At 41.2% G+C, this 16,156-nt stretch overlaps 1 protein-coding gene across 1 annotated transcript in view; it reads right to left on the reverse strand.

Annotated features, from left to right (window-relative positions):
- Positions 1-2,652: 2,652 nt before the first annotated feature.
- The window catches only part of LOC124591186 (ATP-binding cassette sub-family C member 4-like), a 384,591-nt gene continuing 371,087 nt past the window's right edge, over positions 2,653-16,156 (reverse strand). The window contains exons 23-25 of the mRNA XM_047131714.1: positions 11,844-11,973; positions 7,653-7,763; positions 2,653-2,888 (exon numbers count right to left, since the gene is read on the reverse strand). Of these exons, the coding sequence (XP_046987670.1) occupies positions 2,811-2,888; positions 7,653-7,763; positions 11,844-11,973 (319 nt within the window). The 3' untranslated portion in view covers positions 2,653-2,810. The remainder of the gene's footprint in view (positions 2,889-7,652; positions 7,764-11,843; positions 11,974-16,156) is intronic.

Below are 16,156 nucleotides of genomic sequence, written 5' to 3' on the forward strand. Positions count from 1 at the left end.
AAGTCAGGCTTTCATGCTGGCAGTGTAGTATCCTGCTATGCAAACAGCATTTTCAAATCACCCACAAATCATAATCCCATTTGTATGTTGTATGATACAGAATCTATGGAACTTTTATGAGGAGGAGATACCAATGTTCACTCAGGATTGTAGTCTACTTGCATAAATACACTGTACACAGTTCTTATATGAAACAACTTGGAATGACACTCTCTCTTGCCTCATCTTCCCCAAATATTTACACTTTCAAAAAATTGGTTCAAATGGCTCTGAGCACTATGGGACTTAACTTCTAAGGGCATCAGTCCCCTGGAACTTAGAACTGCTTAAACCTAACTAACCTAAGGGCATCACACACATCCATGCCCGAGGCAGGATTCGAACCTGCGACCGTAGCGGTCGCGCGGTGCCAGACTGTAGCGCCTAGAACCGCACGGCCACCTCGGCCGGCTTACACTTTCATCTTATTTTTCCCAGATCCATATTCCTTATCTCAATTAACAATTGAGATAAAAAGATACACTTTCCCACAAATTGTGTCCCAAAAAGACTCGTTTCACATTGACAATCCTTCATTAAATCTCTCTCATTACCTAAGGTCCTTATGCATTCTTAGTTATTTTCACCACCTCCTCTGGGCCAAACAGTCCCATCCTCACCATCGTCCACCTACCATCATTACAGCAGTCTCCTAATCAGCTACTTGGACCCCACCTTGTTAATTTGAACATTTACAGAATCTGCCCACATAATAGACTACTTAATCATGGAAGGAACCCCAGTCTACCAGCACCACCACAGAGTAAACCCTCAAAATCCTATCTTCAGTCTTGACACTCTCAAAAGTCTCTGGTATACAATGATCATGTCCAATCGGAAAAACTTTCCCACTTGCCCCCCCCCCCCCCACCCAAAATGGTTGAAATGTCTCTGAGCACTATGGGACTTAACTGCTGAGGTCATCAGTCCCCTAGAACTTAGAACTACTTACACCTAACTAACCTAAGGACATCACACACATCCATGCCCGAGGCAGGATTCGAACCTGCAACCGCTGCGGTCACGCGGTTCAGACTGTAGCGCCTAGAACCGCACGGCCACTCCGGCCGGCCCCCCCACACACATACATATCAAAGTACCTCACTTCCTAAAACAGTGCACCTGTCTCACTTCCCCTCCAACTTGTAACACCAGCAAGTAATTCTATCCCACCTATTCTGACAAAGGCGAAGCCAAGCAATCACCTGTCAAAGCAGAACAATCTGTGCCATTTCAGCCCACTAAAATCCTCATTCAGCATGTCTGCTAACGTCTATCCGATCAACTTCCTTCGCTCTCCTCTCTCTCTCAAAGATACAAGACACCTTAGCAACATTTTTTTATAATATCCAGCTATTCCAAATACCATAACTTTCTCTTGCAGCCTGTTCCATATTCCACTGCAACACCCAAAAACAAACTTATTACCAGCACACCCACCATTAATCCATATTTTTGTCGATTATGACAGCTGCGAGTGGCCACGATGTTGATGTCAATGAATTACAGTTTTAGAAAAGTTTAATTCTGAGCGAGTATTATGTTAATACTGTGGATGTAAATTTGTAGTGAGTGATTGCATGCACAGCGGTAGATGTTCATCTTAGAATGAAATTGTCAGGACTTTTAAGCAACTGTGATAAAAGACTGAATCTTCTAAGGGCCATGCTGTTAACTGTTGGTAACAATGTCATAATTAGTCATATCCTCGGCTATACAGTATTTTAGTTTTGTTATTTTCAGGTTTACTTTCACATCTGATCATTCAGACATCTTTGAAATTTATGTGTACTAGTGGCAAACATCGCCAGTAAACCAAATGTGGTTCAAGCGTTTTCCACTAGCATGTATCCCTTCTTATTTTTCCCCATTTTCTGAAACCAAAAATTTCCTTTCGAATTGCTGGGAATATTTTTGGTAATATGGAATATCTTTGCCTGATCCTTCTTTCAGTTCTGCGTTTCACACTACGCTGATAAAGTTTAGTGGAAACTGAGGGATTAGCATATACATTAATTATCCTGTGTACTGATTCTTTGAATCAATGCTTCACTTATCGATGGGGCTAAGTATACATATTTTTGCAACTGAAAAAATTTCTCAAATTGTGTAGTCTGAGACTCGGTGAAAATTCTTTCAGATTGCTCCATTTAATAATTTAACTCACCACATGCAAATTGCCAATGGCACTGTATCCAGTTCTGAAGCCAGTTTGTTCATTTGCTTGACTGAAATTCATTGTTTCCCCAGTGTTTAGTCACATAGAACATATTTTACAACTTTTGGTCACTAATGAACACACTATCGAGCTGCCAGTTGAAACAACAGAGGATGCACGACATTTCCTGAGCAGATCAGAAGTTAGCTCTGAGTCTGTAGAAGGTTCCTCGGCCAAGATAATGTATTGCATTGTGCTTCTCCAAAAGTTTTCAAACCAGTTTCATATCTCAAGTGAGCAATTTTTTTTAATGATAATGAGATAAAATCTTTTTAAAAGTCAAAAAACCTGAACTCATCTACTTCCCCATTTTGGAGAAAGCTAAACCTTTTGGACTGTAGGTAATGATGGATTTCTTAAGGATATCATGGTATGTGAATAATGAAGACTTTGTTTATTACAAATATAATTATTATATTTTGTGACAGACGACATACAGCTACATTAAATTAACAAAAATACTTTAATACAGTGCACAGGACTGCTCTCAGTCACATTCTCCTCCAGATTTGAGTGATGCTCTCACAGTTCCCCATTCCTGTATGCTTTTCTTCTACTTCTTCTCTTCCACAATTTTCTCTTGCTCCTCTGTATCTGAGTCCTCCTCTGGCGACTCTGTCTTGCGGAAGGCCTGAAACAGAAGGGCAAAAACTTGAAATGCAGCAGTCACTTGCAAAATGTCAAAAGCACTCCTTTCATTTATGACAAGCTTCAAAGTAACAGACAAACAGAGCAACACAGATGCTCGAGATTACTCTTGAATGCAGCCATTTTTGTTACATATAGTGTGGACAAATGTATCAGAAGTCACGTGATACTTACGAAATTTTTTGTAGGACCAGCTTTTGCTTGATACTGTACTACTACAATTATAAAATACAAGGACTCACTATTATACATGTCCTTGGATGATGTATTTACCCATGTCTGTACACGAAAGGAATCCTACTGCATATGAAAACAGGAGGAAGACAATTAGCCACAGCAGGCTAAAACCTGCTCCACAACCACTGTATGTGAGGTTGGTCTTGTTTACTTTAATTGTCCACTAAGGAAATAATACACAATGGGGGAGCAATTGGAGGAAGCCTTAAAAGATTTACAACTCAAAATGAAATGGAGTTTGTAAATAGTATCTAAAACAAGCATTTGGCAAGAGTGCTTCAGTGAGGGAGATTTTTTAACAGCTGTGTGTTTTTGTTTTAGTGTGGGGGAAAAAGTGTCATGTAACACATAATTCGATTGACGAGGTAACGAACCTGAAATTTTCAGTCAAATGTAACCAAATGCCTAGGATGAATTTTGCAGAATGCTAGGGTCGAGAGGTGGCTTGGATAGATACTTACTGCTATGCCTCATGTGAGGTTCCCTAACATCTCCTCACAGTTTCTTCAAGATCCTGGTTGTGAGTGCAGAATGGCTATTAGTGAAATTTATTATAGTCAGACACCCAGCCCAGATCAGCTATGCTGCCACGTCATACATAACAACTGTCTCTGGGAAATTGCCATTCCACAAGTGGCCCAATATCGCCCGCTGTACACACAGCTCTTGGTAATGAAGTGCACTGCAACACTTTCTTAAAAGTGCACCTACCCATATTCGGTTTGTCAACGACCCAGGAAAATGATCCTGAGATAATTTTTAACATAAAGGGCAAGTCCAGGTTTTCCTTTTAATTTTTGTGTAGGGCGCAAAAATGTGAATTGTTTCAGGACCAATTCTGTAAAGGATGGCTGCAAATAAATCTAGCAGTGGTCCAAAATAGATACATTTTGTGGGAATAAAAATAATAATTTATTTTAATTACATTTCTGCTGAATTTAACCCTTTTATTTTATACTGTTTGCGTATGCCACACTTAAGTGCAATTGTATAGTTAACAAATGTAACTAATGTAAATTAGGTTCTCGGGCTGGACAGCTTCCAAAGAATGTCTAATGAACACACCCTATGTTGAGTAGCTTCTCAAAGCGCAACTCGTAGATTGGCTGGGTATATGTTTCAGTGTCCGCCCATAGATGAAAAGTAGTTGTTGTAATGGATCTTCCAAATGAATTTATGACTGCAGAAACCATATAAGTCTGGGATTATTCATGACACTCTTTATGGCTTTTTTCTGGAGTTTTCTGGAGTCAGCACACAGTGTATGTAGGATTCATGTTAATCAGGAGTTTTGTTTCATAGAGAAATGTCAATAGAAAACTGTGATGCCTGCAGAAACAAAGTAAGTCAATGACTCATAGTTTCTGCTCCAATCAGTTCATAGCATCACAAATCTGAGTTACTTTAGTATCATGAAGCTGAAGCAAAAAAAGGAGCCAATAAAGTTTGTAGCATATTGTTTAAATGCATAAATGAATAAGTCCAACAATAAAAAATCTATGATAATGAATGCAGATTGAAGCAATGAATTAAAATTTGCGTCAAGGCTGCAATTCGAAGCAGGTCTGTTGCTTACTAGTCATATGTGTTAACCACTGTGCCACCTTGGAGCTATGGCTAACACAGCTTCACGGATTACCCTAGTATGTTTCTCTCCATAGTACAAACACCAGTTCATGTCTCAGCCCAACTTGATGTTCCATTTTTTAACTCGTGTCAGTATTGCAGGGGCTCTCCAACATTGGAATAGCATCATAGCATTGAATGAAATGGAGATAATCCTGCCTGTACCTCTGGCACAGGTGGTGTATTAATCAGATGAAATTATATATTGCAGAGAAATATTAAGCCTCAACTTTATCTATGATAATGAATACAGTCTAAGCAATGATTTATAATTTGTGAGAAGGGGAACACCAGGATATACTGAGGTCTTAATTTGGTTTTTGTATTGGGGAGGGAGACATATTAGGGTAATCTTTGCCACAGTGCCAGGGTGATGTAGCTGTTAGCATATCTACCTAGTGAGCAGAAATACAGGGTATGAATTCTCGCCTTGGTACAAATTTTAATTCATTGCTTTGGCATGGATTTATTATGATAGATGAACTTGAGACTTAACATGCCTCTAGAACATATAGTTTCATCTGATTGATAAAAAAGCTTGTATCAACTTTTTAAGGGTTGTTCTGATCAACCACAAACTAATTCATTTTTGTCTTGCTTCAACTAATTGTGAACACTTCAACAACAAAATGCATTATTATCTCAATTATTGACTTTCACGATAGTAAAGAAAAGAATAAAGAAATATGACGGTGCGTATGTTCCAAAATACTATCAATCAAACTATTATGTGCTCAATTTCAACTGATGCCATTCGAATTCCAACACGATTTAAATTTTGATAATTTGTGGATGGTCCATGACAATTAAAGTTCTGTACACCTAGAATCAATGTTGCCCAAAAGAGAGTTAAATTTTTCCTTATAAATACATGTACGAGGACTGGAACTTAAACAGTGGAAACTATTTATTCACAACCGATACAAAAGAGTTACATATTTGCACCTGTTACTGTCCTTCAAAATAGTCACCAGCGTTGTATAGAACCTGTTGCCAGTGATGTGGAAGGCGTAGTATACCGTTAGCACAGCCTGTTCTGTTGATGGTGCGAATGGAGTGGTCTACTGCCTGTCAAATTTCTGGAAGAGTACTGAATCGAATGCCACGAAGTCCGGCGAGTATGTTGGATGGTACAGTACTTCCCGGTCCCGTCGACCGAACAGAGCAGCCACAGCTTTCGCTGTATGCGCCCGCGCATTGTAGTGCAAAAATGGGTGGGTTGCGCAGAAAGTGTCGCCGCCTCTTTCGAAAAGCTGGTCGCAGGTGATGCTCCAAAAACGAACAGTAATACTGTCCATTGACGGTCTGCCGTGGAGAAACGTAATGCGTTATGATAACACCATCACAGTCTTACACGAGAATCACCATAAGTTTCACTATACTGGGGCTCTGACGCACTATCGACTTTCGCGGCGACACATAATGACGCCATTCGTTAGATTGGCGTTTCAGTTTTGGCTCGTACGATGTGGCCCATATCTCATCCAGTGTTACGACATGGCGTTAGAAAGCCTCTCCTTCGCGCTCATAGCGTTCCAAGTGCGTCTGAGCAGCATCGTAACGCATCCATTTCTGAAGTTTCGTCAAGTCATGCGCAACCCATCGTGATGCAATTTTTTGCATGCCCAGGCGTTCCTTCAGGACGCGAAGCACAGTCGTATGCGTTAATCCGGTTTCGTGGGCGAGTTCACGAATCGTGTGGCGTCGATCACTGTCCACTAACGCGGCAACAGCATGTACTTCTTGTTTAGGGACGCTAGGACGACCTGCTCGATGCATGTCTGCCACAGTTTGCCGACGTTCGCTGAAGGCCTTAACCCAACGTGCCACTGTTCTGTACGGCAATGCCGTTTCCCCGCACGCCTCTTGAAGACCTTGATGACACTGTCGTGCTGTACAGCGTCTGTCACATTCAATCTTGATCAAACTCCATTGTTCCTGTTTCGAGCGGCGCGGGATTAGCCGAGCGGTCTTGGGCGCTGCAGTCATGGACTGTGCGGCTGGTCCAGGCGGAGGTTCGAGTCCTCCCTCGGACATGGGTGTGTGTGTTTGTCCTTAGGACAATTTAGGTTAAGTAGTGTGTAAGCTTAGGAACTGATGGCCTTAGCAGTTAAGTCCCATAAGATTTCACACACATTTGAACATTTGAACATCCTGTTTCGAAAACATAGTGACACCGTTACGTTAGACCGCTCTCTCACAAGTGACTGGGGTTTCCCTCAATTGTGTGCAGGCCGGTGACGTGGGACGGGCGAATCCATTTGGTCGGAGGTAAGATAGGTATGTCAACAATGTGTGCTATTAGCGACAATAGTAGATTCTATTGCATAGTGTCTCCACAGCAGTGTTGCCCTATTTAAGTTCCAATCGACGGAATTTCATTGTGATTCACAGCACAAGCGATCTTTAACTGTCCTAATTTTATACGCATATTTTGGTTAATTTGTTGGAAGGGAGAATTGGATCTAAGATCCTGTCTTTTACTTTTTTTTCGTCAGTAGTCTTGACAAGGCAGTACTGCACGAGAACAGAAATTTTGAGACGGGATAACAACAGGAGCTGATCCGTATTGGCGATGCTCTAAAATGTTTGCTATATTAGCTATAGTTTGTGTATTTGGCCCTTGTTTTTATTTGGCCCTTCATTACGTGTTAGACTGCAATAACTGATAAATGCCATCACACTTACCAATTTACAGTTTCCTTATGAGACTCGCTGCATATAAAACATTGAGAAATGAAGTAAGTAACTGAAAGTCTTTATACCGTTCATAAACAAAGAAGAAAGTGCTTTTGTACAACGATTCTACTCTGTGTGTGCCCAGCGACACTGTAACCGTCCAGCAGAAATAGTGTTGAACTAGACTTATTATGTTGCGACGCACCTCCTCCGCCATGGCCCTTAGCTGCTTCTCCATGGCAGGTCCCGTCTGCTTCACCATAGCTGTCAGGAAGCCCTCCGGCCACATCAGCAGCTCGTGCGGGGTCCCGTACTCCTGTGGGGAACAACCAGTTCAAACAGCATTAGTGCAGTCTCTCTTTCCAGTGGTGGCAGTGAGTGGGGAATCGAAGGTTCCAGTGGCTTACACTGAGGAGGCAGGAAGCGTCTTGCTGACATTGGACTGACAAAGTGAGAAAGAGAGGGCTAATGAAGCTGAAGGAACTATGTTTGCAGAGGTGTTGGGAACATGGCGAGAGCTTATCAGGAAGATGCAGCAATATTATACTGAAGGGAACAGGGCGAAAAACAGATTATACTATGAATTACTCTGCTAAGAAATAAGAGAGTCCTTAAACAACCATGTTAGATCCGATTGCCCATTTCATACGTTCACACCTTGCATCTTTTCACATGTGCTCTCACTAACCCGCACTGAATCCCGTGCAGTGAGTCAAAACCTGCTATCTCGCAACTGAGTTGACGTGTTTATAGAATCTGTCATGAAGAACTAAATGTTTCTCCTTACAACATTCATCCCGAATAAAATAAACAGAAAATAGGCTTGGCAAGGACCAGATAAGAGTAAGAACTAAGCTAAATATGTTTCATCGAATAATGAAGATACTGTCCAGGGTGTGACTGTCATAAACTAGTACAGAATTGCAAATGATCATACGAGACTCATAAGGTGCGTAGTAAGCAATATATATAAAATTAGAAGGAACCAGATTTGTGAGACTATAAGTCAGGAACTTAGTTTGACAGAACGTATCACAAAACAGGGAGGTATACCAGATTAAATGAAACATTTTGGTAAATGGTGGACACTTAAAAAAAAAGGCTCTTACGCAAACAGCAAAAGATGTTGCAGGTGCAAGGAAATCAAAGGAAATCTGAAAGGAGAAGGTGAGAATTTGAAGTGAATAATAATAGCAACATGATACAATGTACTGAATTATATAGCAACTCCATTTGAAAAGATGTGACAAGATTTAATTTAAAATTGGCAAGAGGAATAAATGAAAATAATAAAGCCATTAAAAAATCTAAACAGAAACTTCTCATGGGTATACATCACTTTTCAGCAGTAAAGAAGTCTAACAATAGAGAAGGACTCGTTTCACAATCTCAAGATTTCTTTAAATGTTTGCATAGTTCAAGAGATGAATTAGTAACAGAGTCTAAATGCGACATTTACACACTGGTTGATGTTGAATGATGATATAAACAAACAGGGAGATACATGTTTCAGAGTAGTAAATTTTGAGATCGACCTGGTATAGGAGACCTCTAACATATGCACATGGTACAGAATACAACATGGGGCCAAAACTGCTGTATAGTAAAGTGGGTGGTCTTGGTCTCCCAGTACTACTAAACATCTGTATGGTGAGATGTTATGCGAGTTCTCGAGGGACATGATGATATTTGATTAGAATAATGGTACTTAGTGTACTTGGTTGTACTTGGTCAAGCTGCAGCATGTATACAAACATTCCAATGTTCTTCAGAGCATCACTCATTTGGAGAGCATGTTGGCAAAGTGCATCATCTAACAGTGCTGCGATATGAGGGTCCACACTTGCTCTCTCCATGTATAATGAAGGCATCTATTGATGAGTTTAGTATTAAGAGATTTTCACTTATTCTATATTCTGCTGATCTTACAGATTCAGATTTCCACCTTTTTGGTTCTCTGTATATCATTGTTCAGGGAACTCCTTCAGAAATAAAGATGTTTTCCAGATTTTACTAGTCGGTTTGTTTAAGTCTGGAAACGACAAATTATCCCGAGTCTCTGAGCCATGTCGTCGATTGCAGACTGCTCATATTGCCAATTAATTTCTGTATTTTATACATTTCATCTACCATCACAGCCAAAAGAGGATGATTCTAAGGATACATATTCAGTGTGTAGCATATAGCTTTTGCCCCCCTACAGAAAAGGGTTTTTGTTAGTCATAAGCTATCTATTGTAATGCCCAACCTAACTTACCATGACTGGCATTTTTAAAACTAGCTATAAATGACGCAGTTGCCTCTAGTTATAAAGAAATGAAGAAATTAACTTCTGACAGATCCAAGTGGAGAGCTGTCAACCACTTGAAAGACCGATAATGAAGAAGAAACTTATGTCTGCGAAACTTGGAAGAGGAGGACGTAATTATCCTCGAGAATGATAGTCATCTCCTTATGTGGAGAATCATTAGAATAAAATGGCAAAATGACATAGCAGCACAGGTGTAACTGTATGCTAGTAGCATTTAGGTGACAGTTACCAAACTTCATTTTCAGTCAACTGGTGGTCATGTGATCACCATGCCAGTCTCTCACCTCCCCAAGCAAATCATGTAGGATCAATTTAACAATAGACAACATATGTAGAGCAGACAATGTAACAAGTATAAAGGTTCCCTGAAGTGCAACATTCAGTAGTGCTTGATTAATAATGAAAATGGAGATGTTACATCATCTGTATAATAAGCACAGCATAAGGTTGTTCATGAAGGCCCCCAACACCTGCAAGAATACATCAAAGACATGGCATCAGTTTGTTCGTGAAGGCTCAGAGCACCTAAAAAAAGAACAGCGAAAACATAAAGTTGATAAGCAGCAGTCAGGTGAAGAAACAACCATCAGATCCTGCTTTTGATGTAAGCCTTCATCAACTATGTGAAATATAATATGGCTCCACGATTTGTCTGTATAGTCATTACAGGAATCACAATTAAAGAGGTTGTGAGATTCCAAAAGATGACATGTTTGTTTGCGAGCAGTAGCCTATGACTCAGGGTCAGCGAATGAATAATATCACAGATTTCTTACAGCTATTAATATGTATATATACAGCATCCTTTTAGGTGCTTCAAATTTGATGTTTTTCGACATGTGTTTGAAATTTTGAACAATTCAGATGGGAGACAGAGCCATAGTTAAACATCAAAATGGCATTCATGTGAAACAGTCGTTACACGCAATGTGCTGAATTGAATTCTCGGTTTCAGAAAAACAAACTTTGTTTCACATCCACAAGTGTTTGTGTGGGGTGTATGGTAATGATGCAGTCGATAAGACTACTGTTGAATGATGGATAAAGAGAGTTACAGTGTCAGGTTCATGATCGACAATGTTCAGGATGTCACTGACATGGTGAATCGCACGGATACCATTACTGATGCAAGGATGGAGTACCACAACTAGAGAATTGGTTGTACCACTATCAGTGAGCGTTATAAGTGTCTGCGTAATGATTGATACATTTGGATATTCAAAGGTGTACTCAAGAGCAGTTCCACGAATGTTCACAACAGACCACATGATTCAAAGAAAAGCCGGCTCAGATGAACTGATGGAGCACTTTGAGACCAATAGTAAGGTATTTCTGTCACAAATAGTTACAGGTGATGAAACATGGTTGCCCTACTTTAAGCTGAAATAAAAAGGCAGTCACTGGAGTCGCGCCACTAAAAGAGTAGAAATTCAGTGTAGCTTCCCCTGCTGACAAAGTCATGACAACAGTCTTTCGGGACAGTGATGGTGTCATTGTAGTGGATATGATGCTAAGAATGTCAATGATTATTCAGAAGCAGATGTGGAAACTGTGAAGGAACTCAGGAACCATTTCTGACATGTTTTTTGCTTGACAGGAATCCAAAAGTAATCTTGATCCAACATGACACTGCACACCCACACGCAAGATTCAGAATCTGGGAACACATCACCAAATTGGGATGAAGGTCCATTCTGCAGCCCAGATCTGGAGTCCTCTGCCTTCCGTCTCTGTGGGCCATTCGAGGATTCTCTATGTGGGACACACATTGAAACTGACGAGAGTACAGTTCATGCAGTGTAAACACGGTTACGAACTCAGGACAGGAGACGCTACCAACAGTGAATAGACGCTCTTTGCATTACGATAGCGTAAAGTCACAGAACTTGACGGAAATTGTGTAGAAAAATACAACATTTAACAGAAATATTGACTAAAACTATCACCATATTCCTACTCTTAAGAATATGATCTGAGAAAGAAATGAAGGGCATAATTCACTGGACGATCATCGTACAACGTTTATATGTCAATTCGTAGGCACGCAGTAATGTTTACGTCCAAGCGAAGGGTCATTAGACTCACCGCGACCTGGCCAGCGTCCATCACGAGGATGCGGTCAGAGTCCATGATGGTGTTGAGACGGTGGGCGATGGTCAGCACGGTGCAGTCATGGAACTTGCGCCGGATCGTCTGCTGTATGAGCGCATCCGTCCTGAAACATCGCAACACGAGCGCATCAGTAGTTAAAACTAACCAGCGCAGTTACTGTTCCTGATGAGTTCGTCATATTACTGACGAACATATCAGTTAAAAAGACAATAATTTTGAGATCTAGGAATAGGTTATAGCAGTTTGTTTCTCTCGACGTCAAACAAGTGTAGTCGAAACTTTGTGAATAGTTTACTCAGTAAGAGCATTATTTCCAAAAGGCAAGGTCCTGATTTCAAGCCGTAGCAGGCAGTTTTGATCAGCCAGGAGATTTAAAACCAGTGTACACTCTGCTGTCGACTCCCAAATAAATATAAATGTGCATTTGCATAGAGTTCTACACGTAATACTAGGAAGTAGTGGAGAACGTTCAATAACTATAAAACAGTGGTCACACCAGAAATACCCTATGCAGTGAAAATTCTTAAGCTGACAACAAACGGAGAGCTCGAAAAATTAGAAAAAATTGAAAGAATGAGGCAAATACCTGGACCTACAAACAGCAGTGAATCAGAATACAGATTAATCGATACGCATGCGACAGCATGCACTACCCAATATGTTTGAAAACGTCGGGCATAAAAACATTATTTTTCCGGGGCTCATATTTCGGTTTCTATTGGTGATAGAAGGGTGGGGTCAAGTGTTTTGGATAGCCCATGGGCTAAGAACCATTTGTATACCCAACAGGAGAATCGTCGTACTGTAACTATCCTGCAATAAGGAGTCAAAGTTTTGAATATTACATATCTCCTCCAGCTTAGGCAAACGGAACACATCGTTTGGTTCTTTTTGCGTCATGCTTGGTCTACATTACGCCTCAACGGGCTTATGGAGATACCTTTTAATTCATAGGCAGTTCCTGAGAACACCCCAAAAGTATGCTTTTCGGATAGCACCAAAAACAAGACGCTGGTTCCAAGACGGGTATGCACAGTAAATGGCTGAAATTTTTGCGATATACTCCTAAGAACCCAATCTCGAACAAACGTGAAAATTTCCTTTGTATACCCGGAAGTTCATAGTTACGCTACTTGTACACGTAGAATGCGGACGTAAAATCCAGTGTGAGGTGAAATCTTATTAATAAATAACAGTATCAAATTGTTCACATTGTAACGTTATATTCTCTAGGCATTTGTCTAGAAGTACCATTTTTCCGTTTTCAAAAATATTTATCCGTTATCGAGAAACACCCCAAGAACGTAGTATAGGATACCAAAATCGAGCAGCGGATTCCAAGGTGGCTAGCCACAGTAAATGGCTGACCTCGAAAAGCTATGAAAAGTTTCTTGATATCTTTATCCACTTCCGACATCCAGAGGCTCTAAGTTATTCTTCTTGTACACATAAAATACGAACATAATATCGAGTCTGAGGCGGAAACGTAGCGTGTATAAAGTATCTCCGTTATCATTGGAAGGGTTTTGGGAACCCCACGTAGTACTAAAGCATATGTAAAATTTTTTTGCACGTAAAATCCACTCTATGGTGTACAATTAGTTCTGAATTATTTCAGTTTCACGTAAGTAAACTGTCAGAGTTTTACTGACCTATAAATACGAGTGACATGTGCTGCAGTTGCAGGGAAAAGAAGAGGAAAGCGGAAAAAGCTCCTATGGGTGCACAAAAAAGGCTAATATGCTCCTGTTTTAAAATACTGTGACTAAAAAAATTCGGTACTAGCTGCCTCTTTCTACATTCCTCAGCAACTTTAAAAATTTTCCCGAAAATTTTTGGCACACCAACGTACTCGCGCTCTTTGATGGTGAGAGAGAAGGAGACAACGGCAGTGAGAAAGAGACGGAAAAGCAATAAATACTGGAAGATAGTAAACAGTGGTTGTGGTATACAAAAAAGAAAGAAGAGAACAATGGTAGTGCGAGAGAAAGAGAAGGACACTGTGGCAGTGGAGCATAGTTGACAATGACAGAACACTACTGGGAAATGAATGAAGCAGACGCTGCCACTGGGGGAGAAATAAAGAGAAGGAGAATGTGGAATTGGGTCAGAGCTAGCGTTAATGAGAGGCAGATTATATGACATTGACAACAAGGAAGAGAGAGATAGTCACAGTGAGAAGAGACAGCAGCAATGAGAATGAATAAATGAGATAGGTAGCAGTAAGCGAGAGCAAGAGGGAGACAATGGTAGTGAGATGAGACAGTATTAGTAGGGCAAAACGAAGAAGACTATGGCTCTGAGACAAGAGACTGTGACTGAGAGACACAAAGAGACAATGACAATGAGTTGGGCTGAATGACTGACGATGGGCAAGTGAGAGCGGATGGGTATGAACTACTTAAAAGCGATGGACTAGTGGGTGTGAACGAGTTAGGGGAGCTTGTGGGAGTTAGATATGATTGCATGTTAAGATATATTTGCGTACTAAAATTTTTGGAAAAATTCTTAAGGTGCTGAAGAAGGTATAATGAAGCAGTTCATACCCCACTTTTCAGTCATAGTCTTTTAAAACACGAGCACATTAACCTTTTCCGTGCTCCGATAGTAGCACTTTTGTTCTGGTATCTAATACATATGTACACGGGGTGGACAAAAATATGTAAACACCAGGAACGCAAGATATTACTGTGCCTAATACAATGTAGGATACTCGTTGGCATTCAAAATAGCTTGAAGTCATGTCGGAACGGATAAATAGAGATTCTATACGGTTTTCAATGCAATCTCATACAAGTCTTCCTGCAAAATAGTACACTACTGGCCATTAAAATTGCTACACCAAGAAGAAATGCAGATGATAAACGGGGATTCATTGTCAAATATATTATGCTAGACCTGAATGTGATTATATCTTCACTCATTTTGGGTGCATAGATACTGAGAAATCAGTACCCAGAACAACCACCTCTGGCCGTAATAACGGCCTTGATACGCCTGGGCTTTGAGCCAAAAAGAGCTTGGATGGCGTGTACAGGTACAGTTCCTCAAGAGTAGTGACTGGCGTATTGTGACGAGCCAGTTACTCAGCCACCATTGACCAGACGTTTTCAATTGGTGAGAAATCTGGAGAATGTGCTGGCCAGGGCAGTCGAACATTTTCTGTATCCAGACAGGCCCGTACAGGACCTGCAACATGCGGTCGTGCATTATCCTACTGAAATGTAGGGTTTCGCAGGGATAGAATGAAGGGCAGAGCCACGGGTCGTAACACATCTGAAATGTAACGTCCACTGTACAAAGTGCCGTCAATGCGAACAAGAGGTGACCGAGACGTGTAACCAATGGCACCCCATATCATCACGCCGAGTGATACGCCAGTATGGCGATGAAGAATACACGCTTCCAATGTGCCAAACACGGATGCGATCATCATGATGCTCTAAACAGAACCTGGATGCATCCGAAAAAATGACGTTTTGCCATTCGTGCACCCAGGTTCGTCGTTGAGTACACCATCGCAGGCGCTCCTGTCTGTGATGCAGCGTCAAGGTTAACCACAGCCATGGTCTCCGAGCTGATAGTCCATGCTGCTGCAAACGTCGTCGAACTGTTCGTGCAGACGGTTGTGGCCTTGCAAACGTCCCCATCTGTTGACTCAGGGATCGAGACGTGGCTGCACGATCCGTTACAGCCATGCGGATAAGATGCCTGTCATCTCCACTGCTAGTGATACGAGGCCGTTGGGATCGAGCACGGCGTTCCGTATTGCCCTCCTGAACCCACAGATTCCATATTCTGCTAACAGTCATTGGATCTCGGCCAAAGCGAGCAGCAATGTCGCGAAACGATAAACCGCAATCGCGATAGGCTACAATCCGATCTTTATCAAAGTCGGAAACGTGATGGTACGACACATTTCTCCTCTTTATACGAGGCATCACAACAACGTTTCACCAGGCAACGCCGTTCAACTGCTGTTTATGTATGAGAAATCGGTTGGAAACTTCCCTCATGTCAGCACGTCGTAGGTGTCGCCACCGGCGCCAACCTTGTGTGAATGCTCTGAAAAGCTAATCATTTGCATATCACAGTATCTTCTTCCTGTCGGTTAAATTTAGCGTCTGTAGCACGCCATCTTCGCGGTGTAGCAATTTTAATGGCCAGTAGTGTAGCTAATTCAAGTATCGATGGTGGAGAGGGATGGCAGTCACGCACCCTTCTCTTTAAAGTAGACCACAAAGGCTCAGTAATATTGAGATCTGGTGTCTGGTGGCCAGGGGAGA

This window comes from Schistocerca americana, chromosome 2, assembly GCF_021461395.2.
Source record: "Schistocerca americana isolate TAMUIC-IGC-003095 chromosome 2, iqSchAmer2.1, whole genome shotgun sequence".
In the NCBI taxonomy this organism is placed as follows: Eukaryota; Metazoa; Arthropoda; class Insecta; order Orthoptera; family Acrididae; genus Schistocerca; species Schistocerca americana.